The 23,873-nt window shown below is 41.5% G+C and overlaps 1 protein-coding gene across 2 annotated transcripts in view; it reads left to right on the top strand.

The window, feature by feature from the left end:
* The window catches only part of anos1b (anosmin 1b), a 41,605-nt gene that overhangs the window by 7,058 nt on the left and 10,674 nt on the right, over window positions 1–23,873 (top strand). The window contains exons 2-7 of one of the 2 annotated variants that reach the window (XM_020098312.2): window positions 4,069–4,116; window positions 15,315–15,377; window positions 16,366–16,573; window positions 17,146–17,330; window positions 20,437–20,566; window positions 23,653–23,725. In XM_020098312.2, the coding sequence (XP_019953871.2) occupies window positions 4,069–4,116; window positions 15,315–15,377; window positions 16,366–16,573; window positions 17,146–17,330; window positions 20,437–20,566; window positions 23,653–23,725 (707 nt within the window). The remainder of the gene's footprint in view (window positions 1–4,068; window positions 4,117–15,314; window positions 15,378–16,365; window positions 16,574–17,145; window positions 17,331–20,436; window positions 20,567–23,652; window positions 23,726–23,873) is intronic. The other variant, XM_069521678.1, reaches the window with a different exon arrangement.

Below are 23,873 nucleotides of genomic sequence, written 5' to 3'. Positions count from 1 at the left end.
TGCTATGGTGAGGGCGACAGAAAAACAAAGAGAGCGTGAAAAAGATTAAGAGAGAGGATGAAGATGTGAGGCCGCACAGGGGGGAAAAGCAGCTTTATATCTCCTCTTTAAAAATCTGGACTTGTTTAACTGTCCTCAGTTGTTTGAGTGGAGCAGCAACAGTTTATCATCACCATTGTTTTCAAGTCCTGTTCTGTCACTTTTAAAGGAGCTGGCAGCAACGTGGAGAAGCTGGAGAGAGCCAGAGCTGCAGTGTGTAGTAAAAAGAACAGACAGAGAGAATGACAGGGCGACTAACGTAAGCTAATCTGGACGAGCAGCAGCAGGAGCATGAGGAGGAGGAAGAGGGAATGTAAATTGTGTGTGCACTCACTTCCTCTTCCCCACTTTTATTTATCCCTTTCTCTCCTCCAGAAGAGGCAGATGGTGGTTGGATAAACATTTAAAAGACCCACCCTGATCATGCATCCAGAAGCAGGACAGAGTAGAGCGATGCTGCCAATATTGTTGTCATAATATTGTTGGTTGATTGGACGCCTTGGACACTACTTCACTTACTGGATATAATTAGGGCTGCAATTTAGATTTGATTATGATTAATGTGGATGTGATGAAGAAACAGAGCAATTTTTGTGTCATATCACTCACCAGGAGCAGTATGAGTTCAGAAAATGATTTCACATAACTGGAATACGTCTTTTAAAACCAAGAAAATAATTTTGTGGCTATATGAGGATGTTTTAATAACCAAAATCAATGATAAGCTGCGTATTTCATACAAGTCGTGATGTATTTTGGAACCTTTACAGTCTTTCTGACATGACAGCTGACAGATCCCCCACAGATTTGTTCTGGAGTTATATTTGTCTTCATACATGGAAAAATTTTACATTAAGAGGCAGTAAGGACACAGTTCTCTAATTACCACAACCTCTATCTACCAGAATACAATGCACGTGCGTTAGTCTCTCACACTACATATACAACACAACCCAGGGCCAAACCGTCCAGGCACATCGATCAGTTTGGAAACATATTCTGGGAAACATGTAGAATTTTGTTAGAGGCCAGAGTCACATGAACAATAAATTATCAAACCCATTGGAAAACAATAAGGAAAATTCTGGATCACTTCACAAACTGATGCTTAGAGTATCCAAGGGTGGAGCTCGCTCCAGTGTTGCATCACATGGTGCGAATCCTGCAGCACAAATCCAAATTAAAGTTAGAGTTTTTAGTTAACGCTGTGGTGCAATGTTTGTAGACATCAATGCTTGATGAGAAACATTGAATGTTCTCTACAGTATAGAGAATATGAAGCACTCAGACTGGAGACACAATCTACTGAGGTCACATGAGATGCATGTTTTGAAACCTCCAGATGCAGCTATCTTTGCAGCAGCTTAAAAAAAGCTTGAATATTTGAGGAAGTAAACAACTTCATGATGACTTGTATACAATCACACTGGTGGCGTCAGTTTTAAAAACAGGAGGCACGAGAGAAATGGTGAACAGTAGGAAGGTGTGTTTCTCTGCCTCTCTTGTGATACCGTTCTACTGTTTCTCCTCTCATCTGTTCCCTTTTCCATCCGTCCTTCCCCACAGACTTGTTACCAAACTATTCATCAGGGGTTTAACCTCTTCTTTAATCCTGTGCTGCTGCTCTCTTCCTCCTATGTGTCAGCATTATCCTTTTTAACCACTGACACAGATTACTGCTAAGCCAAAGGTGTCCCCACCATCAATACAAATTTAAACTTAAAGGCAAACTCACAAGAAATACACTTTTATTCAGTCCTAGAATCATTTCAATGTCAGAATTGATCTTTATCTGTATTCCATGACCTGATCCTGATTTTGGAAAAACCTAACCATTCCTTGGTTGCTTCCAGACGGACAACCAAAGGCAAAAGCTGCAGATGTAGACATGGACAGGAGCGAGAGTGTGTGCGGAATAAGATTTGTGGACAACTTGGAGCTCTTGCCAATTTCGCACATACTGTACGTGTGGCAATGGCCAATTGTGCAGAAAGCAGGCGTGACGGATGGTTTGTCAGTTTTGGAATTTCACTAAAAGTACGGAGGAGCAGCCCTCCCTATCTGACAGAACGGAGCTTTTAACTGTCTGAGCGGCACTTCTCTAAAAGTTTGCCATGACTTTCATTTCTCGCCCTCACTTTTCCAGCTTCAGTAGAAAAACATGAGGAAGAGCTTGACTTTAAGTCACCATCCTACATCACAGAGCATCAGCTGCAGGTATTTCACCTAAAACCAGTCAATTTGCATCTGTTTTGAATGTTAAGACTGAAAGAGACAATTCAGCATCTTCTCTACCGTGAAAGCCCTTAACCCCTAATCTCTAACCTTTAACCACTGCACTGTTACCCCGACTCTAACCCCGTAACCTGCCTCATACCAGAAGCACAAAGGCAACTTAAAAGAGGAGAAGCCCTGAAAAGTGTGTGTCTGTGGAAAGAGATGAGCCTGGTTCAGGCTAAATACAGCTCACTCAGGAGAGGGTTTAGGAGTCGTTAAGAAGGCTTATCCCACACACACACACACACACACACACACACACACACACACACACTCTACAGGCTCATATACTCCCCTAAGAGCATGCACACATGACAACAGACAGATACACAAATGCACACCCACCAGTTTTCTAATAGTTGTTTTGATGTCGGATGATGGCATCAGGATTGTGCTGATGGTAACAAAGTGTTTCAGAGGGAAAAGCAGCTCTGTTGCCACACCACCACTGCAAGTTTAAAGTTCCCACAAGGTTTTCAGCTTGCTTGATTCAAACCATTAAAACGATTCACAATTCCACAAAAAACTGTTTGTATAAATAAACAGAACGGGTGTCTCACAGGTAGGAGCTCAGAGAGAAGCTCCGTCGGGAAACCTGCTGGGTTTGGAAAGAAAGAAATCCTTAAATTAGTTTATCAAGTAAAAGCATTTGACTCAGAGTAAATTTATTATATCAAATAAAAGAACTTGCTCAATGTTAATTTAGCTGTGGGACATTTTATAAATGAAATAAATAATTGATTAACAAAAAAGTCAATTATGTACCTTGTTACATCAAAAATAAATTTGGTCTCAGTCACAGGCTGTGAATAAAAATGGATATAGACTTTGAGTCTGGAAAGTGAAGCCAAGGTTTCAGGCTAAAGTTCCAAATATGCTTCAGGTTTCTCTGACCTCATCTGATGAATTTGTTTTAAGGAGTTTGAAAACTTGGAGAGACTCAAGGGTTTGGTTTTGGGTCACTTCATCTGTATTTTTGTCACCGTGGTAATATGATGACGTCTCAATCTCTCACAGTCATTGTAACATTCATGTTTACCAGTGGTCTTGACTCACTAAGCAGTAGCTGCACGCACACACACACACAAACACACACACACAAACATGCATCTCTCCAAGTGACGTGATCTCTGTCTGGCTCTGCAGCCACAAACACAGTGTGTTCACCCCCTTTTCACCCAGAGGATAATTATGTATATAGTAGAAAACCTGAGTGTGTGTCTGTCTGCATGACGGGTTTCCTCTTGTTATGTTATTTGGTCACTGACCTTTTATTATCAATATTTTGCTTCCTGCCTCCTTGTAATTTACTTTCATCACCATAGACTGTATATAAAGATGGATGACCTGTCGCCATTTCATCCTGTTGTGAGGATACGAGCGCTGCCATCTTGTGTTTGTATAATAGTGATGGATCTGCGGTATTGAGGTCCCGACGATACTCGTACCTAACCAATCATCCGTCAGCTTCAGCTGTCAATCATGATGTTTCTCTTTGTTTTTATAGCATAAAATAACTCATTAGAATCAAACTTTTCAGAATCATGAACACTTGAACAAACAAGAGAGTACCTTGGTGGTGTAATGACTTGCACTGCAGCCAGCCACCAGGGGGCGATGCAAGGTGGTTTGGCTTCACTTCTGCGGAGCTGTCATGTCATTTGTATTTGTATACATTTTTATATTATCACCATGTTGAAGGCTTCAAACATTCTTGTTTAGTTTAATCCTTATCATCTTTGTCTCTTCTAGACTGACCAAGTTCTGGTTTGGTGTGAGAACCACAGACGCTGCTCTCAGGTAACACACACACACACACACACACACACACATACACACACACACACACACACACACACACAGAGAGAGAGACCAAAAAGTCTTTCTGTCCCTTCATTCCACAGAGAGTCTTCCTCTATGGAATCTTTAAACACACTGCACGGCTTCTTTCATTGGAAAGGTTGTGTTTTTAGTTAAAATAACGTCCTCTCCTATATCCCCATTATCCGTCCTCCGTGGAGCAGAAATTAGCCCTTGTTTATTCACTTAATGCTTCGTGCCAGGAGGCTTCAGTGAATGTATATATATGCGTGAGTGCTAATTCATTGTTTGATTCCTGAGGAGTTTCCATGCGGATTTTATTTTTAGATGCCAGTCTGTCCACTTTGCAGCAGCTCCAGCCTGCTCTCTGGACTCTACTGTGGGTGCTTTGGTCCCATCGCAGAGACACAGACAGGGGGTGGATAACACAGAGACCAAGGCCTTGTAGAGAAACCAGCATATAGTCACCATTGTTGTTGTTTCTGGGGCATGCAACAGTGGGCATCTATGACGTCATCGTTTTCCCAAACGGTCAGTTTCACACTGATACGCAGAAACGCAGAGATTTTGAATATCTGCACTCAAGAAGACGTTTGTAAAAATATTTTAGTGACTTAAGATGTTGTTTGTTGACGAGAGTCCTTAACCCAAGATATCCACATTAGCATGAAGCTGGTTCTCCTTATTTAAATGCAAATGATCACCAAAGCATGTGAGAACAGAAAGGCTCCTTTAGATGTAATAACACAAACAGTGTGTCCACCGTGACCTTTTACTTGCAGACATGAACTCACTTAATATTAATGACTTCTTGAAAGATTCTGTCTCGTTTCTTATTGATGTGTTTTCTGAACTCCATGTTCAGGTTCAGACCTTTTGGAAAAGCTTCAACCGAGCAGCTGCAGGAACACCTGCATCATATTTTACCTTTCGCAACATCTCCGAGCTTTGCAACAAATTCAGCTGACAGTCGGATAAAGGACCAGGTCGAAACAGGCAGAAATGGGAGCTGTCTTTCTGCGCGCAGCCTAGTAGTGAGCGTGTGTGTGTGCAATGGGGTTAGAAGAGGTTAATGTCAACAACAGCCAAGAGCGCACCCCCTCAAAACCCCCCCGACAGACCGTTGCAGGGGATACCACACTGAGCGAAACATCAGACATCAACTTTCAGCTCAACCCGACCGCCCTCAGCACCTCGAACACAAAACACAAACACACACACTCTCATTTGACCTTACCCAAACTAAGTTCTACCTTCTACCCTTTCATTCCTTGTTTTCTTTCCATCTCTCCCTGTTTCTATTGTTGATGTTCAGATTTCAACAAAGACACAGGGACTATGAGAACGGAAAAATATTTTTTCGTTTAATACCATGTCTAAACTTTATTACCTTGGCTACGTGTCTTGCAGCTGTACATGTGTGAATACCAGTGTGGCACTACGCTGTAACCGAGGTCTCACAAACAGTCTCAGGAACTGGCCAGTGGGGGCTGACGCTGCGTAAACCACAATTTTCCTCTCAGACAGGCCGACACTGCACAGACTTGCTCGGTGTCTCTTCTTGCTTGTTTGAATTGCAAACCTATTAATTCGTACCTTTTTTACAGTCTGTGTAAAGTGGATGCAGCCCAATTTGTAAAAGTCAACACAGCAGGCCAACAAAAATACATGACAACAGAAAAGCACACGCAGTCGCCAAATTCGCCAAGATTAATCAAAAATAATGAATTGTACAGCAGAGGTAGTCCAGCTCTGTTTAACGCTCCCAAGGTGAGTGTGTTTGTTAACAGGAGAAGAGGGAAATGTTTAGGGTTCAGTTTTTTTTTGTTATGCACCTTGGGGACATTTTACACTCTGCAAAGGTCTCTTTATTTTTATTTTAATGTCCAGGCTTCTATTCTACTCTATTCTGTTGAGCTCTTTCAAAATTCAGGGGCTGAATCCTCGGTCTACGGTGGCTACACCACAACGGCTTAGTCGTAATGAGCCAGTCTGGTCTACAGAGGATTTACTACTTTCATGACCAGCTTGTCCTTACTGTAGCGTTGTTAGCTACTTTGAGTGGCTGCACTTGTTGCAGCTCAACCACCTGCACAACTAACTGTCAAAAATGATATCAACGCAATGGATAGGTGGATCAGACCATCTCGTTTGTTCTTTTCCTTTTATAAACAGAGTCCTTTGAAAGAAACAGCCTCTGAATTAGGATACAGCTTTTGTCTTTTTTTTATAAAATTCAGATTCAAACACAAAAATTGAATCAAATCAAAGAATTTGAAAGGAAGTTCACAAACTTGATGATGCAAAATTTACTGAACAGATTTCAACAGAACTTGGTGGAAGGATGGGACATGGACCAAGAGAGAACCAATTAGATTTTATGCTCATCTGGGCGTTTTTCCCATAATTCATGGAGCTTGATGATAAAAAATAATGGACACTGATATCTAATGCGTGTGTGCGGTTTGATTAAATTTAATGGAAATGTTGGGTCTTTGCAGATGTAAGTGCCATTCTGGTTGTTGCTGTGGACTTTCTCACTGGTACTACAACAGTATTACAGTTCAAAGCTCAGCTGTATTTACGACTATTTTCTCCAAAGTGAGAAACAGAGAATAAAGTAGTGCGGAGTGTGGACATGCTGCCGATCTGCTGGAGTAGAAAACTCTCCTCTGCACACTGTGAATTTTAAACCTTCTCTCTGGGGAGCAACATATTTCTTCTGATTATAAACCCAATTTTAGGGTTATTAGTTAGGCACATGTAAGTGTGACATGGTCTCAGCCTGCATTCCACTGCAGGATCTCATAATGCCATTTGGCAGCGTAACACACTCAATAACAGATTTTACAGAATCATTTTGGGGACTTGTATTAGTTTTCCTTCAACTCCTTTTTTTACGTCCTTATACAAACTTGCAGCAGAATCTGATGTGGTTTGTACTCGCTGAGTTTTTACAGTCACTCTATCCTCTCACAGTCACACACCCACACACACAAAGTGCTGCAATGTGAAACTAAAGGATGAACTCAGTTTTCCCATGTCATCTATTTCAGTTTCACCTAGGGAGGTAAAACATGCAATGATTCATTTTTTCTCTAAAGAAAAGGAAATGGGAAACTTAAATATTTAAAGTATGTATGATTTCTTGCACATTTGTCCTAATCAACTTAAGGTTCAGAGTATCAAGAGAGAAGGACCACATGTATGATATTTTACTGAAAGGTCTCTTGACATTTAGGAGACAACAGCTCACAGGAAGATGTTTGAATAAAGTTTAAGAATTAGAGGTGAATTAATGATGAGGTAATTCCAAAAATGATACCACAAATCTTTTACAAATTGCCTTTTGAGTACAGTTAGTACGACCGAGAGAGAGGGACACCAGATAAAGGCAGTCAGCGTCTTCTTTTCTGTTCCTTTGTCACATCAGGGACCACAGTCTCTCAAACGAGGACACACAGGCAGTTCTCGGACATTAACTCCGGGAAATGTCCGGAGAATTGGTTTTGGACACTTTTTGGAGTTTGTCTTTCACATATGAGGAACGTAGCAGGATGTTGCCTGGGTCTGGCACGTTCATAAACAACTGGAACATTTCTGGGAGGGGTGGCGTTCAGCAGGCAGGACATAATGTATACATTCCACTGCGGAAAGTGTTTTTTTGTTTTGTTTACAGCACACCAACATCGTCCCTTATTGCCAAAAGCTCTCAAATCTTGATGTCTGTCCAAGTTGACATCTTTAGCGTCTTCTACGTGAATGGCTACTCTTTTTTATCCTGAGATATTGTATTCTTCCAGTTTTAGAAACGTCATCAACATTTTGCTGACATTTTGCTCGAGGTCTGGCAAGAAAAGTTGCGGAAAATGTCCAGAACGTCCGAACTTCTGTGGACATCTGAAGTCAGCTACACACACACGCACACACCAGGCAGCCGTTGCTCCACCTCATATGGTTTGCGTCACATCATCAGTGGACTCTCGCTCATGGAAACACACATGGGTATTACTCTACAGGCCTCACTCACTTCCTCCATCTGTCCATCTCCCCCTCTTCTTTTATCTCTTTCCTTCACACTCACACACAGACACACACACACACACACACACACACACACACACACACACACACACACACACACACACACACACAGAGTCTAATATGTACCAGGTGTGTGAGGAGGTGGGACGTCCACTAACAAACTGGTCTGAGGCTGAACCACGGAGCTGTTCTGAAATATTTGGTTTATTTCACTTCATAATATGAGTAAGAACTCTATATGATTATTGAACACATTCTACCCTCTCAGTCAATTTTCACCAAATCGATCAGATCTGCCTCACTGTCCTTTGCAAGAATATGAAGCAGAGCTGCTGTCATATGCAAACAACTTACAAGAGGTTGTTTGGTTCCTGCATAAAAAGCACGGGAATAAATCTTGTTTTTTTTCTCCACCCACTCTATAAATATCTCTATAAAAATAAATCAATATTTATGGAGAAAATTTCCCACCCATTAGTTTTCCATAATTGAATGGGTTGTCCTTACTGAAGTTTTCCCAGGCTAGTTGGGATATGTGGTTCCTCCATCGTATCCTTGTTTGGTAGATGTCCAGGTGGTGTCCCAAAGCGTGAGCCCAGACAATTTGTAGACAAAACTGCTCTCGTCCGCTGTCTGATTTCTTCAGTCTTTACCCAGAGTTCATGAACAGGAAGGCTGGAACGTACAGCAAGAGTTAAAAGTTAATCTCAGTTTTTTAATTGATTTATAATCGCACAGCGTTGTGGTCAAAATGTGAAAGGAAATATTAAAAGAGAGAAATGTGCTGGGAAGAGTTTTAAATGATCAGGCAGGCATCCCCGTGTGCCAGTCTGAACCTCTCCTCTCACTCTGCTTCCTCCATTTGAAAGTTTCTCAGTTGCGCATTTGTGTGGTCCAGCACGACAGCTGCAAACATCAACCGGCATAAGCTTGTGTATCTTCTACTGGCACCATTTTTAATTCTGCTGACTTTTCCCACAGTCATCTCCAATCACTCTGCTGTTCACACTCGTCCAGTCTGAGTCTAAGCACCGGTCCAACCAGGATATTGTCACTGATGAAAGCTTGTGCTCCGCAGGGCATTTGAAAGAACACACTGGGTTTGTGAATCTGGTCTGTAGGTGAAGTATTTCACCACCTGCCACCAGCACATCCATCTTTTCCTGATCCAAACCTCCTTCCATTCTCTGTCCAAGTGTTATCACAGGCCGTCCAGCATCCTTTAGTAGCTTTATTTGTTTCACACAGAAAACAGCCACTAAATAAAGCACAGAGATAAATGATGAGGGTATTAAACACACACACACACACACATGCATGGATAGAAAGTTGGTCTGAGGTCGCTGTGGGCACATGTGGTACGAGAGGTGAAGTTAACTACTGAAACATCCTGGAGCATTTGTCTTTTTGACTCTCCTACACATCTCTCTTTTTCCTCTCCTCTCCTCTCTTCTCCTCCAAGCTGCCTTAACTTAACTTAGCTTTGGTTGTTTTAAATATTTTTCCAAAGGTTTGGCGAAAGTTGAACATGTTTTTCAAAGGGATTTTAGGAATTTGTTCCGCTACTTTTCACTCAAGTACCACAAAGCCTGAACACACAGTGTGTGTGTGCATTGTTAAATAAGACTTTTTTATTTATATCTCACATTGTGCAGACAGTTAATGCTAATATTACATTAAATGCAAGTTGAAAATTGATTGAAACTGTCATTTAGAAAATGAAAGTGCACACAAAAGAAGAATGTAAATATATATCTAAATGTTTGAAATGTTTATTGAAGCAGCAGAATAGAGTTAAGAGTTAGAAACGCTCCGAATTCAGCAAATGTCTTTAGTGTGGGAGCCTGCAGGTGGATGATGGAGGGGCTGAATCGACAGGCAGCGATACTGACACAGGGCGGCAGAGACATTGATAAGCAGAGGGAGAGAGGGGAAATCGTTGGAGCTTAAACACACCTCGTAATTGAGAGTGTGTACGATAGAGGATTGTGGAGAGTAAGACATGTCACATGAATGGAGCAGCTCAGCTCGAGCTGACTGCCTGAACTATAGCTCACAAGCATCGCTCCTTAAAGAGCCAAGAGTTCCCAAGCATGTTTGTGAGGTCACAGTGACCTTGACCTTTGACTTTTGACCACCATAATGGACGCATTTCAGCTCTGTGTCCAAGTTTGTGCCAGATTTTGAGAACGTTCCTTCAGGCGATACTGAAAGAACACTTACAGGAATTGGACGGATGGATGGACGGACAAGCCAAAAACACAATGCCTCCGGTCAGGGCTGTCATCAACATGGAGGCATTAAAATATCATACAAATATAGTTTTTGCAATACAGCAAAAAAGCTTATGTGGAATCTTGTGCTAGTTTTCCAAGATTATATCTGTTACTACAGATACAAACTGTGACATGCAGTTTAATTTACACTTAATTTACATTAGATTTAATTCAAAATGTTTAAAAATAGATCTAGAACCAAAGTCAACACTCTGGCGTGGTGCAGTAACACTCAGCCCTAAATGTTTCACACACAGTTTGTGGAGTTTGTAGAAAATGTAAAATAAGCTCTGAACGGCTGATGACAAGCTGAATGTGTAAATTAGCATAAACAGTTTTTCACATCGGACCCACTGAACCGGCGTGCAGAGGCTGAGCACATCTGGTGAGTGGCTGTGTCTCTTTGTCTCTCTCCCTTTTCTCTGGACCTGTTTCACTGTTTGTCTTTCATCTCCTCTCTCCTTTTCAACTGACACTCACTTCTCTCCCTCCGCCATGCACTCCGAAACCACATCTCTCCCTCCCCTCCCTCTCTTCCATTTCCTCTCCTCCCTCTTGCTGAGTGTGGCTGTCATCCCTCCATCGTGGCAGGTGAGGCCATAAAACAGCAGGAGAGGCCAGAGGAGGGCTGTGTGTGTGTGTGTGTGTGTGTGTGTGTGTGTGTGTGTGTGTGTGTGTGTGTGTGTGTGTGTGAGATTAATTATTATACAGATACCTGCACACAGACACATGGACAGTCATTAATCTCATCTTTGTTGTCGTTACACTGTGCTGGGGTGTTAAACAGTAACATCTCTGACCTCTCGGACCTCTGCTGTGTCTACTGCTCTGTCTCCCTCACACATAACTCATCATGTCACCTTCAAGGCCAAAAGTGTCCGTTCGTCCCTCATCTCCTCTTACACAAATACACTACACCGTGATTTACAGCATGCAAGTGATATTTGAGAGTGTAAGGTGTGCCACGCACATACCAAGTGTTTCCAGCTCTGATCCATTAGCCTTTACCCCTCTGTCCTGCTCTCGCCTTCCACTCCCTACTGTACTGTTGACTGTGTACTATACTAAGTACTCAGATTCAGTAATACCCAGGTAAAACTTGGGAAAATCCGGTTTTTAAAAAACACGTCCTCAGACATAGTATGCTATTCAGACAATGACTGATTGATAGTAAGCGGCCGAAGAAGACATTTACCACAACATTACGCCGCCACCACCAGCCTGTACTCTTGACACAAAGCAGGTTGGACGTACAAGTCTCAAATCTGTCCACAGCGAATTTCTCCAAAATTTGACCAGTTGTCTCTTGGACTCTTGGATTGATTGATTAGATTCATGTATGTAGACTTAAACTGCACTGGTGGGTGGAGGCATACAACTGTTCTAGATTTTGTGTTTATTCATATGATATTTAGTTTTATTTGTTATAATTGTCGTGATACATCATGTGTGTCTGTGATTGTGGATTGTAGGTATTTAAGATGGCGACTCCATCCCTACAGCAAATAAAATCCTTTAACAGAAGCTTTTATTTATGCAGATCTTCTCCTCTTGTCTAACTTCCTGGGAAATTTGCCCTCACTCCTCGTCTGTAAAAGTAACCTCAAAGACTAAAGCAGCATGTGAAACATTTACCTCACAGAAACATGGAAAACATCTGTGTACACCTACACTGTGAACCTTTTTCTTATTTGTGGAGAGGAGGATAAGCTTGGAAGAGCAGAAGAGGACGGAGAGGAGATAGTGAAAGAGGAGAGGAGGGAGGTGGAGAAAGGGACCACAGAGATGAGAGTAGAGGTCAATGAGGAGAAGAGGAGCAGTGATAATGTGAAGACAGGAAACAAAAAGACTACAGGGGTGGAACAGGACAGGAATTAAAAATTAAACATGTCTGTAACCGATCAAAGTCAGAGGCGAGGAGGGAGGAGTGGGCCGAGGGTAGAGAAGGGCAATTTGTGTGTGTGTGTGTGTGTGTGTGTGTGTGTGTGTGTGTGTGTGTGTGTGTGTGTGAGAGAGAGAGCGAGAGTTAGAAAGGCGTTATCGGGAAGATTTCTACACCCTTAAGCTCAACCCAGCACGTGGCATAATGAAGAGACCCATGAGGGCTCCTTGAAAAACATATCACACTTCAGGATCTAGTTACAATATTGTGTGTGTGTGTGTTTATATGTGCGCGCGCGTGCATGTGCTTGTATTGGACTATCTCTATGTCTCCTCATACTCAGACTCCTTGAGGAATGCATCATTAACAAGCAGTGGAGAAAGTGGAAAACAACTAACGGGTGATGCTGCTTCTCTGTGTCTTTGTTGGACCAAACATCGTCTTCAGACCCGGCGGCTCTGAGAGGTTTATAGTTTGTTATTTCACGGAGAATGGAGGCTGTGGTCAGCTTGGATTCGTGGCAGCATTCGTGGAAAAAAAAGAAAAAAAGAAATATCAAAACGTACATAGACTCTTCTGCAGCACACATTGCATCATCAGTGTTTGTCCGTATGGAAAGGGCGTTCCACGGTTGTGTTTTTGCTCTTATTCCATATTCTTAGTGGCGAGACCACCGAGGCTGCTTGTGATGCCTGAGCAGACAGATGATTGTCAAAACACACACACACACACCTTCGTTTCATCAGATCTCACTCAACAACCCTCCATCACTCCATCTCAACTTCTGTTTGTTTGACACTTAATATAACCCGTTATTATATCCCAACTAATGTTGATTTACTAATCACACATACATGAATCTGTCGTATATACATTACAAGAACTTTGGCTGTAACTAATTTTATATTATTATATTATATTTTAATATTTTTTGATGAATATTTCTTCGAATTATTGTTTCTTGGTCTAATCACTTAATTTTGTCATTTATCAAATGTCACCGGTGTGAAACCTGAAAATCTTCTATATCCAAATGTTTGAAATATGAAAACTCTTATTTTACATAATAAACAATGCAGGAAGAATTCGTTTATTATTGTTTATATTTCACGTTTATATTTGGTTGTGTTTTCTTTTTTTATAGTTATGTTGTGTATAATTTATAAAATAAATCTCAGTTGATATATCGGCATTTGAAATGTTTTATTCTCTAATATTGGAATTGGCCAATAGTTTTAGTCTAGTTGCAGTTTCTTTTTAATTGACTTATCGATTGTTTGGCCAAACTTTGCAACTTTGATGAGAATAAACGACAGACCACATTCACTGGTATATACGTGTGCAGATTAACTCATGCCTCTGTTCTTAAAGCCTTGGTTCTCTGTGAAGAGGTGATCTACAGCAGCCAGGACACAAGTGTTTAATTCTCAGATGATAGATTTGTGGGCGGGGTGTCACTTTAAGCTTCCCCAAACTTTTTCTTCCATGACTTAAAACAAATGGACCGACTGTGCTACATTAAACAGCGATCAGGCTTCACACTGAGCCTCCATCTCATGTCCCACAGGTTAAAGAACCAGCACATGTGGCTTCATTGGCTTTGCTTTGTTGATGCTCTGTGAATCCCAGTTACAGGTTGCTATGCACTAGTGTTTGCCCCGTGTTTAAGACATGTAATGTGAGTTTACATAGTCTGCAGAGCAGTGCTGCTGATAACCTCAAAAAGCCCAGTTATCATCGTATTAAATACAGTCACCAGTCTGCAAATCAACCTAAAACAACCCTGAGACTTTTTCATCCAACAGTAGCCATTTATTTGTGCAAGGATGAAGTTTTTATGGCTTTTTGTTGATTCTGTTTGTTCCCCTGGAATCAGTGAGATGGAATAAATTGAAGGAGTGATTGAAGCCAGGCCCCCGGGGGAGCGGAGCGAGACAGACGGACAGACGGGGAGAGGGAGAAGGAGGCAGGGGAGGAGGTGGTGGGGGTGAAACCGCAGTTTTTATATGTTGCCTGGTTTTAATTTGGTAAGAGCCATCACTCACCAGTTCACTGGGGTGGCAAACCAGATGAATTTGTGCATGTGAGCTTTAGGAGTGTGTTCTCTACCTTCACTTTATTTCTATATTTTCTAACCTCAGCCGTTTAAAAGTAAAATAGACTTTCTGATATCTTGTATCAGATGACTATGTAGTAAAATATTAATTTATGGAGAAAAAAATCAACTATTAGTCAATACTGGAAACAAGAATGGCACTCAGTAGAGCACATACCTCCACCATGCCAAGCAGTCCCCTTAAATTTAATCAAGCTGCACCAAATTGCACGCACTCATAAATATCAGCTCCCTTAAAGTGCCTGATTGTTTTCATCAAGATCCGTGAGTTATTTTCTTGGAAAACTATGAAAATGCTGTGATCTCATAGTGTTAAAGAAAGTGAAAAACAAAAAATCCCGGATCCTCCTCCTGATCCAGATCCGCACCAAAATTTAATGGGTGCTTTCCTGACCCATACCGCATCCTTCCACCAAGTTTCGTAAAAATCGGTTCAGTTGTTTTTCTGTTATTTTGCTTACAATCTAACCAACAAACAAACAATTGAAAACAATAATCGTTAGTTGCAGAACTTATTGTTTAAGCTCCAAACCAAGAAACAGTCCAGCACACACTTTGCCCTGTAAAATGGTAAATGACTTCAGTGAACAAATGAAACAAAAAGCATATAAAGTGTTAATTAGTGAGCTTTGGAGGGGCTTGATTTTATTACCTGCGGATGGAGCCAGTGTGCCGTTTTGCCCACGTCCACTAATTCCTCTAAGGCCCAATGTAACAAGCGGCTAGCTGCAGCTTTTCCACAAATGTTATCATGTGTGATGAAACAGACGAGTGTCGGTTGTGAAACTATTTCTTCATTGTTGCTGAAGCCTCAAATTTTGTTTTATTCATATCTGTTTGTTTGTTTGTTGGTGTGTAGTGCCTCCAGCCATGCAGAGAACTGTGGGAAACCAGGAAGGTGCTGTCTCCAAAGTCCTGTGAGGTAAGAGAGTGCACACTGTGTGTGTGTGTGTGTGTGTGTGTGTGTGTGTGTGTGTGTGTGTACACTGTCTTATATATTTGCGAGGACCATTTTGAGCCGAGACCTTACAGAAAATGGACATTTTGTCCAATCCTCACTTTCTGACCCCACTTTCAAAGGGATGTTTAAAGACTTGCTTTTGGGGTTAGAGTTAGAATTAAGTTGAGGTTTGGGTTATGGTAAAGATTAGGGTTAGGCATTTAGCTCTGATGGTGAAGTTTAGGGGTGAGTTGTGGTTAGGTTAAGATTAGGGTGAGGCACCAATTAGTCATGGTTAAGGTTAAGATCAGAGATATAGCAACAGTGAATGGAAATCAATGCAAAGTCTTTGTAAGGATAGATATGTGAACCTGTGTGTGTGTGTGTGTGTGGGACAACACCCCCGGTGGTGGTGTCACTAGCAACATGCTTTCATTGGCACTGCGGCTCAGTTTGTGTGTGTGTGTGTGTGTTTGATGTGAAAGAACATTCCTGTGTGTGTTTATGAGAAAAAAATGTATGGTTGCTATGAATTACATGTTTGTGGGCTTTTAAATGCTTGGTTCATATGAGAGTGTGCAACAGTTGTGTGTATATTTTCTACGCATGTGTGTGTGTGGCCCTTAGTGATTATTTTCAGAGCGAGTTTCTGTGGTTTTCTCGGTTTTTCATCAGAGTAGCTGAAGCATGTCGCTGACTGGATGGCTGGTTAGGAACACAGGGTACTTCAGATCTATCAGCTAAAGCTGGTGTTTACATTTTGCTAATCTGCAGCCATGTGCACAGAAACAGAAATACACACTTACAGAGGGCGGGCTCCCTTTAAAGTCGGTGAGAGTTTGCTGAGGGAAACACTTTCACCTCTGCTGTGTTTTTCTGCCCCACAAGTGTGTTGCATATTATATCCGTTGTGTGTCGACTGGAATAATAATAACAACTCCCTCGTGCTCTGTCTCTCTCTCTCTCTCAGAAGCAGACGGAGTGTGTGACGAGCAGGGAGTTCCTGGCCTCTCTGAGGTCGTCTCGTCAGGGTGACTGTCCGCCGCCTCAGCGAGCCACCGGATTCGCTGCTGCCTGCGTGGAGAGCTGCTCGTCAGACCAGCACTGTCCCACCCCCAGAAAGTGCTGCTCCAATGGCTGCGGACACACTTGCCAAGCCCCAGCCAATCTTTACAAAGGTCAATGAGCTTAGAGACGGATAGGGGACATTATAGTGAATTGTGATTTTTTATTTCTTCTTGTGGAGTCTGATGTGCTATCATTTGATGTCCGTGCTTTTCACTCATAGCACGCTAACATCTGTTCTTTTTTTTAGGAGGGCAGCACTTCTTTCTATTCCTATATTTTCTTATGCATATGGTGTTTGAATGTACTTATTGCGAGATGCTTTGGATTAAAGTATGTGACAAATGAATAAAATATGATTTCATGTAGCACAGTTCCTTTAATATTGCCTGATTGTCTCATGCAGCCACATCTCGAATCTACGTGGAAATAGATTGAAATATAAAGACTGTGGAGATTTTTTATTTTTTAGCCTCAACAATTTTGTGATTTTTTTTCTTCTGTCCCTACGATGTTTAAATCTCACTCAAATTCTATTTAAATAAAACTTAATTTGCATACAGCTCATCATCATATGTTCGAGGCCACGTTCCCTCTGTATCATGTATTTATCATGTTCATCTCATACATGAATCATATCCAGATTTCTTCTAAACAAGGTCTCCGTTCTGTTTCTTCCTGGCAGGGGTTCCCCTGAAGCCTCGCAGAGAGATGAGCTTCGTGGAGGATTCAGAAGGTCACGTGAGGGTGGTGTGGGTGTCAAAGTTCAACGTCAGCGTGGAGCCGGTCATTTACATACTTCAGTCCCGCTGGAACATAGGCATCCATCCCAGTGAAGACCATGCAACGCCATGGACTACTGCTGCCATGGTAACTCCACCAGCGACCTCTCACCTTTTATCCCTGGTCTTTATTTTAGAAGGATGGAGATATTGTGACATAAAGAATCATTAAGACTCAGCACTGACTGAGTGGTGTGAGACAAACAGTGACTGATTTTGAAATGATCTTTCCCATTTGATCATCTTGTAACTTTCACCAACACTTACATAATTGAGGGATATTAGCTTGGGAGAGACTAATAAGCTGATGGTTAGAAATAAAGCCCATTTAATAACACTGCATATGGTTGATTCTGTCCAAGCAGGCAACTTAAGACACTCGCAGAGTCACTGAAGCTATAAAAATGTTTCCTGCTGCCTTTAGCGATGGAGCAACACCACAGAGTTTGTAACATATCCTTACCTCATAACTCTCAATTTGCCTGGAATGATGAAACTTCTCAGCTATGGAGATGGATGTTAGACTCTGTTTCCACCTCATCAGTCTGCTGCCTTGCTGTCTAAACCTCTCCACCCCAGCCAGTCTCCCATTTTGCCAGGGTAAACTCTGTGTGTGTGTGTAAGTGAGTGTGTGTGTGTTCACTGTACGCCCACGTGTGTGTGCCTGTGTGAGGTTAGGTAAATAAGCAGAGCTTAAAAAGGAACCACAGGCAGCCACAGTCGTTCCACCGGCTGACGCTGAATGACTGAATGCTCATTATGGACTTAAATAGATGGCAGCTCGTGTCTGTGTGTGTGTTTTTGTGTGTGTGTGTGTGTGTGTGTGTGTGTGTGTGTGTGTGTGTGTGTGTGTGTGTGTGTGCGTGTGCAAGATTGTGGATGAGTAGATTTTAAGCAGTGATTACATTTGCTCTGTCAGGGAGAGAAACTGTGAATCTTTAGCTGTTTCAAACATAATTGTGGCAAATGTATTTTTAGATTAAATTCCAATCCAACTGTTCATCTGACTTTCCAGCTCATTATGTTTTCAAACTTGTACATTTCAAACTGTTATGTTTTTTAAGGAAGATATATTATGGATTTGTGAGAGATGACAAAACGTATAATATGTACATTCAGTGAGTGTGTAAGGATCAGCTCAAGATGAAATGCATCTCCACCAAGATCCAGCTGCTCCAGAATCTGTTCAATCAAGCTGCATCAAATTCCACACACTCATAAATATCAGTTCTCTAAATATGCCAGTTTTTTTCATTAAGATCCATGAATTTTAATCAGGGAAATGGCTGAAAATGCCTTTACCTCAAAGTGGTGAAAACATTCTTTCTGTCTCATCCTTCCAACAAGTTTTGTGGAAATCCATTCAGCAGTTTTTGCGTAACCCTGCTGACAATGGAATGAACCAACAAACAGGACAGTGAAAACATAACCTTCTTGGTGGAGTTAATAACAGTCCTGGACAAAGCAGGTCAGGGCATCCACAGCAGCGATCAAAGACAAAGATCTGCACAGCTCACAGTAAAATTTGTTTAGCATCCTCACCAGGACAAGAAATTAAATTTGCTGGGAGCTATCATTTCAATGTGCAGATCTTTGTCTGTGACTTAAATACAAAAGTCCTGCAACAAATCCGGCCTTCATGAGGGTTATAAGAATCCATCTTTAATGATATTATTGAAAGGTGTTGATTCAACATGGTCTGTTTGGATGACAGAGCTTAAAGTGTTGAATATTATACAGAGAGCTCAGCCTACTCTCCCTGATAGAAATAGAAACCCCTTAAACCAAAGTGTAAAAAGACAACATCGTGTTGTTACTGCTGCTTTGTGTTGGACTATTTCTCAGTCACTGCTTCCAGTTAAACAGTATCCTGGCTCCTAACCTTGTTCAAAACCATAATGTGTTGTTTTTAGTCGTGTGCAGTTTTAACAATAAGCAATTGAATGCATTAATTAGAATTAAAGTATTAAAGCTCACTTAAGCTTTAGGGTTTTTTTGGGACATTTTGTTACTCGTGAAAAGAACCAGGATGTTTTTCCCTGTTTCTAGTGTTAAGCTAAACTAACCAGATGTGACCAGGACTGATAGAGACAAACATGAAGTGGAGTATTTGAGTATCATATCACAGCCTCTAAGAGGGGTTGTCTGTCTGTCCTTATTCTTTTGAACGCAATATCTCGAGTGCGCCTCGAGGGAATTTCTTATCTCTGATTAGTTTCTTTAGTGGTCGGAGGTCAAGGTCACGACCACATCATGTTCTTGTGAACATCGTATGTCATCAACACCCACTTGGAATTTAATTACATCTGGTGCAAACAATCACTTTGACTGAGGACGACCTGATTACAATTTTAGTTCAAAGGTCAAAGTCACTGTGATCTCACAAAACCCTTTTTTGCCTCATTAGCGCGTTATCTTAAGAACGCCTCGAGAGAATCCTTTAATATTTGGCACAAGACTCACAGATTAACTGATTCAATTTGGGTGGTCAAAGGTCAAAGGTCACAGTGACCTCATGCATCTGTAAGTAATGTATATTGACTGAAATGCACTGGTTGGCAGAAGTACACAACCACAGAGAGGTATTTCCAGTTGTTTGTATAATTCAGTGACAAATGAGCAGTAAATGGACATAGTGTTCAAATATAAGATTATTTTAAACCGACAATTTGAAAAATCAGAGACAATAAATTAAAAAAAACATACTAACAAGGCATAGCCCGAAACAATTAAAGATAAAAAAAAAACAAAAGAAAATGTACTAATTAAGTCAAATCTGGTAATTTTGGTTTTAAAATCTGTTATAAATCATCCGCCCATTATCCATATCACTTATCCTTTAATGATAACCAGTTGCCAGTCCATCACAGGGCTTACATACAGAGACAAACAGTCATTCACACCTATGATCAATTTAGAGTCTCCAATTAACCTAACCCCAGTCTACATGTCTTTGGACTGTGGGAGGAAGCCGGAGAACCCGGAGAAAACCCACACAGACACTGGGAGAACATGAAAACTCCACACATGAAGGGACTTCTGTGAGGCAACAGTGCTAACCGCTGCACCATCGTGCCGCCCTGTTATGAATCATGCAGTATATAATTTAATCTTGTAGATGAGACTGTAATGAGAGTGTGAACAGAAAACCTTGCACCTAGCCATTGTTTTATGTGACGTGTCTCTATTTTTAGACGCTCTCTGAAGATGTGGTTCTGTCGGATCTGAGGCCTCAGCGCTGGTACCAGTTCAGGGTCGCAGCCATCAACAGCCACGGCAGCAGAGGCTTCACCACACCGAGCAAACACTACATCTCCAGCAAAGGTAACACAAACATACTGAAAAACACATACTCTGCTTTTCCTCTGTGAGCTGTTACGAGTGTCCCTCAGAGGACGGTGACTCCCCCTCTGCATCCTTCCCTTAAACTATCTGTGAATTTTGATATTCTGTCATGAGACACTGAGCAAAACACAGATTCTGGTTTTTTTTCGTTTAACTAGAGATCTTACACCTCTCAGAGGAAAAGTCAGAGGAGCAATTCCCTTCCTCTCCTCCCCTGTTCTTTCTCTCTTTCACTCGGAGTTGATGGATAAGGTACACACGCAGCCGAGGAAATTATCAGGCAGTCCATAAAACACAGGCAGGAAACAGAATAGACACTCAACTGCACAAAGAACATTCACACGTACAAATTCATGCTTTACGTTCAGTTGGTTTACTGCCAAAGTGAAATCCCTGGTGTCGGGTCAGCGAGACACAGTGAGAGTGCGAGAAAGACAGTCAGACGCACACACACACACACTGTAGGAGGTCCTCGCTGTAATACTTCGCAGACTTAGGTCATATTGGTGTAACGCCAGGATTGGCTAGTGATATGAATCCCCTGCCAGGATTGGCTGTAGCGTGTTTCTGTGTGAATAATGACTTCAGGTTGGACTCAGCTTTGGAAAAAAGGTTCTTTATCAGTTGAGTGCTTATAGAAGAAGAGTCTGGGATAGCATTTTCCTCTGCCATCCACAAAACAGCAAACAGTGGAATTCTTGATGCCTCCTGTAGAGTATCATGAACATTACAACCTGTGCCTTGGCAAAGTGAGATGTCTCTGGCAGCTCCCTGTGGCCCATCAGCGTATTAACGTGGTCGGACATTTGGAAAATATGCACTTTCTTGCTGAGAGTTAGACGAGAGGATCAATGCCATTTACATTTCTGTCTGTTACATATAAAGTTGGAATAATTCTCCACTGGGTTGCATGAAGCGAATATAGACAAGTGTTGTTTGGAAAGTGTTTGAGGCCAACTGGCTGCTTTTCTACAGCAGGATGTAGAACTGACAGACATGCAAGTGGTGTCAGTCTTCTCGTTCCACTCACTGCAACCGAGCACACAAGCTAATATCCCAAAACTATATCTTCATGACACAGCATTTGTGTGTGTGTGTGTCTGTGTGCACGCTTGTATACTTCAAGCGCCAGGGTTAAAGGTTAAAGACACACTTCAACATTCCAAAAACCATCTGATCGCCTTCAGAGTCTTGTGTTTCCAGTTCATTAGTGTGATTAGTCAGGGGCTGGAGGTCGGGGGTCACAAATCAGGAAGCTGGCAGATGTCAGGGCGCTGGAGGTTCCTCCACGGTGACCTGATGCTAACCAGAGAGAGAATTTGAATTTGAAAGCCTCCTCCATGGTTCATTCAGATATCAGGGTTGCACTGGACCTGCCAGCAGTAATTACGAGGGAATGTCTGGATCAGAAAACTCATCTTGATGTCTTTATCTCCAGAAACAATGGGCCGCAATCTAGCCGGTCGAGGGAGGAACGCAGAGTGAAAAAGGGCAGCAGAGAAGATTGTGTGTTTTAGTTCTGATCTTTTTTTAAAGCTGGCAGTAAAACAGTAACTGAAAGACACCCTGTGTTTTCCAAAGAAACAACACACACACACATGCAGACACAAGCAGGCCAGATCTTGCAGCCCTAATATGTTGTCCCAACTTTGATCTCTGCATCTGGGTCAGCCCAGCGCAGCCCGGGGCCTGTGGGAGGCCTGCCATGGGGGATGTAGTTCTAATCAGATCCATTTTGTAGTTTTAATCAAATACAGGATTGGGATTTGAGGCTCTAATCAGATACAGAGCCAGTGTTGAAAGAGCGGTGACCTCAGGATTTCATTTCGGAGGAAAATAGTAACTAGCGGTGGTCGCCTTCGGTCTGTGTTGTGGTAGCTACTGACCAGGCTTCTCCAGTATCACTCACCTTTGATGCTGGAAATCTAATTGGCTTCGTAGACCTGAATGAGACCAAGAGGAAATTAGCCTTTTCCCTCCCATGTTGGCTTCTTGGTCTTGCTCGGCTGCAGCACATTAGACATCAAGTTATTAGACGATTCAGTCAAGCTGGCGAGCGGCCTCGTCCTGGTGGGAATCATGAACTCAACACCAGTTATTCATCAATGGACAGGGCCGATGGATTCATTGTGTTCAGCTCGAGAGTTTAAACCTGTGACTGTTGGTTCCACCAGCCTCTTTTAATATTTTGGAAATTTGAAGCCTCCTTTGCACATGCAATGAGTTTGGACTTTTTGGTGGATGTTGTGTACAGGAGTTAAACTTGTCATGAAAATATTTACACTTGAGCACAACAGTTATATCGATTGGCAGATACAAGCTTTCACAGTCATATCAGCACCTATGTTTGTTGATATATAGATATATGCTGATATGAAAATGTATTAGAATAAATCATAGAAAAAACTATGCAGAAAAGATGTGTGTTTATATTAAAATGTTAGCTATATATTTTCTGTGTTATTCAATATTATTCTATGTTTTTGGTTGTATTTGTTATTTCTTTTTATTTCTAATTATTTGTAAGAAAGTTTTTGGGTTTAAGTGTAACATCTCAACTCTTACTAACATTTCTTTATCATTAAAGAGTTCCTAGGAATTATAGCCACATTTTTTTTGATGACATATTGTGTCAAATGTCGGTATCGGCCCCAAAAACATCCATATTGGTTGAGCTCTTATTGAATTTTGGGGGAGGAGAGTAAAAACCATATCATACAGAAATGATAATTTCAAGCTTTACAGTGTTAAAACATCTTGAAGTTTACCACTAATACAATATCTTAATACATTTGAGCTGAACTCGTCCATAAAAAGTAGAGAAATCTATAGAAGTTGACAGGAGGTGACTTATTAAAAACAAACCTGAAAGATTAAAGTGATACCAAGTCACAGCCTCAGTATAAATCCCAAAATTGCCTTTAGATATTTATGATTATAATGCTCTGTTAACAGTGTGCAGTGTGAGAATGTGTCCTTACCATGATAACATCCATGGGAATTATTATTAATTTAAATATAACTTCTCTCTGACTCCATGTTTCTCCATCTCTCCCGTTCTGCAGATCCTTCACCTCCAGATCATCCGATAAACATCAGAGTGAGCAACCAGACTTTAGAGTCCCACTTCACAGAGAGGTAACGAGAAAGATGACGGAATAGATTCATCTTCTGTTGCATCCCATCATTCAATCACACATGAATTATGGTTTGATAGATGGACAGTCCTTGTTGATTTTTTTGCTGCATCCAAAGTACACTTCATCCTTATTCAAACATATATAGC

Source organism: Paralichthys olivaceus, chromosome 3 (assembly GCF_024713975.1).
Source record: "Paralichthys olivaceus isolate ysfri-2021 chromosome 3, ASM2471397v2, whole genome shotgun sequence".
Taxonomy (NCBI): Eukaryota; Metazoa; Chordata; class Actinopteri; order Pleuronectiformes; family Paralichthyidae; genus Paralichthys; species Paralichthys olivaceus.
This window is presented reverse-complemented; position numbering and strand designations above follow the sequence as displayed.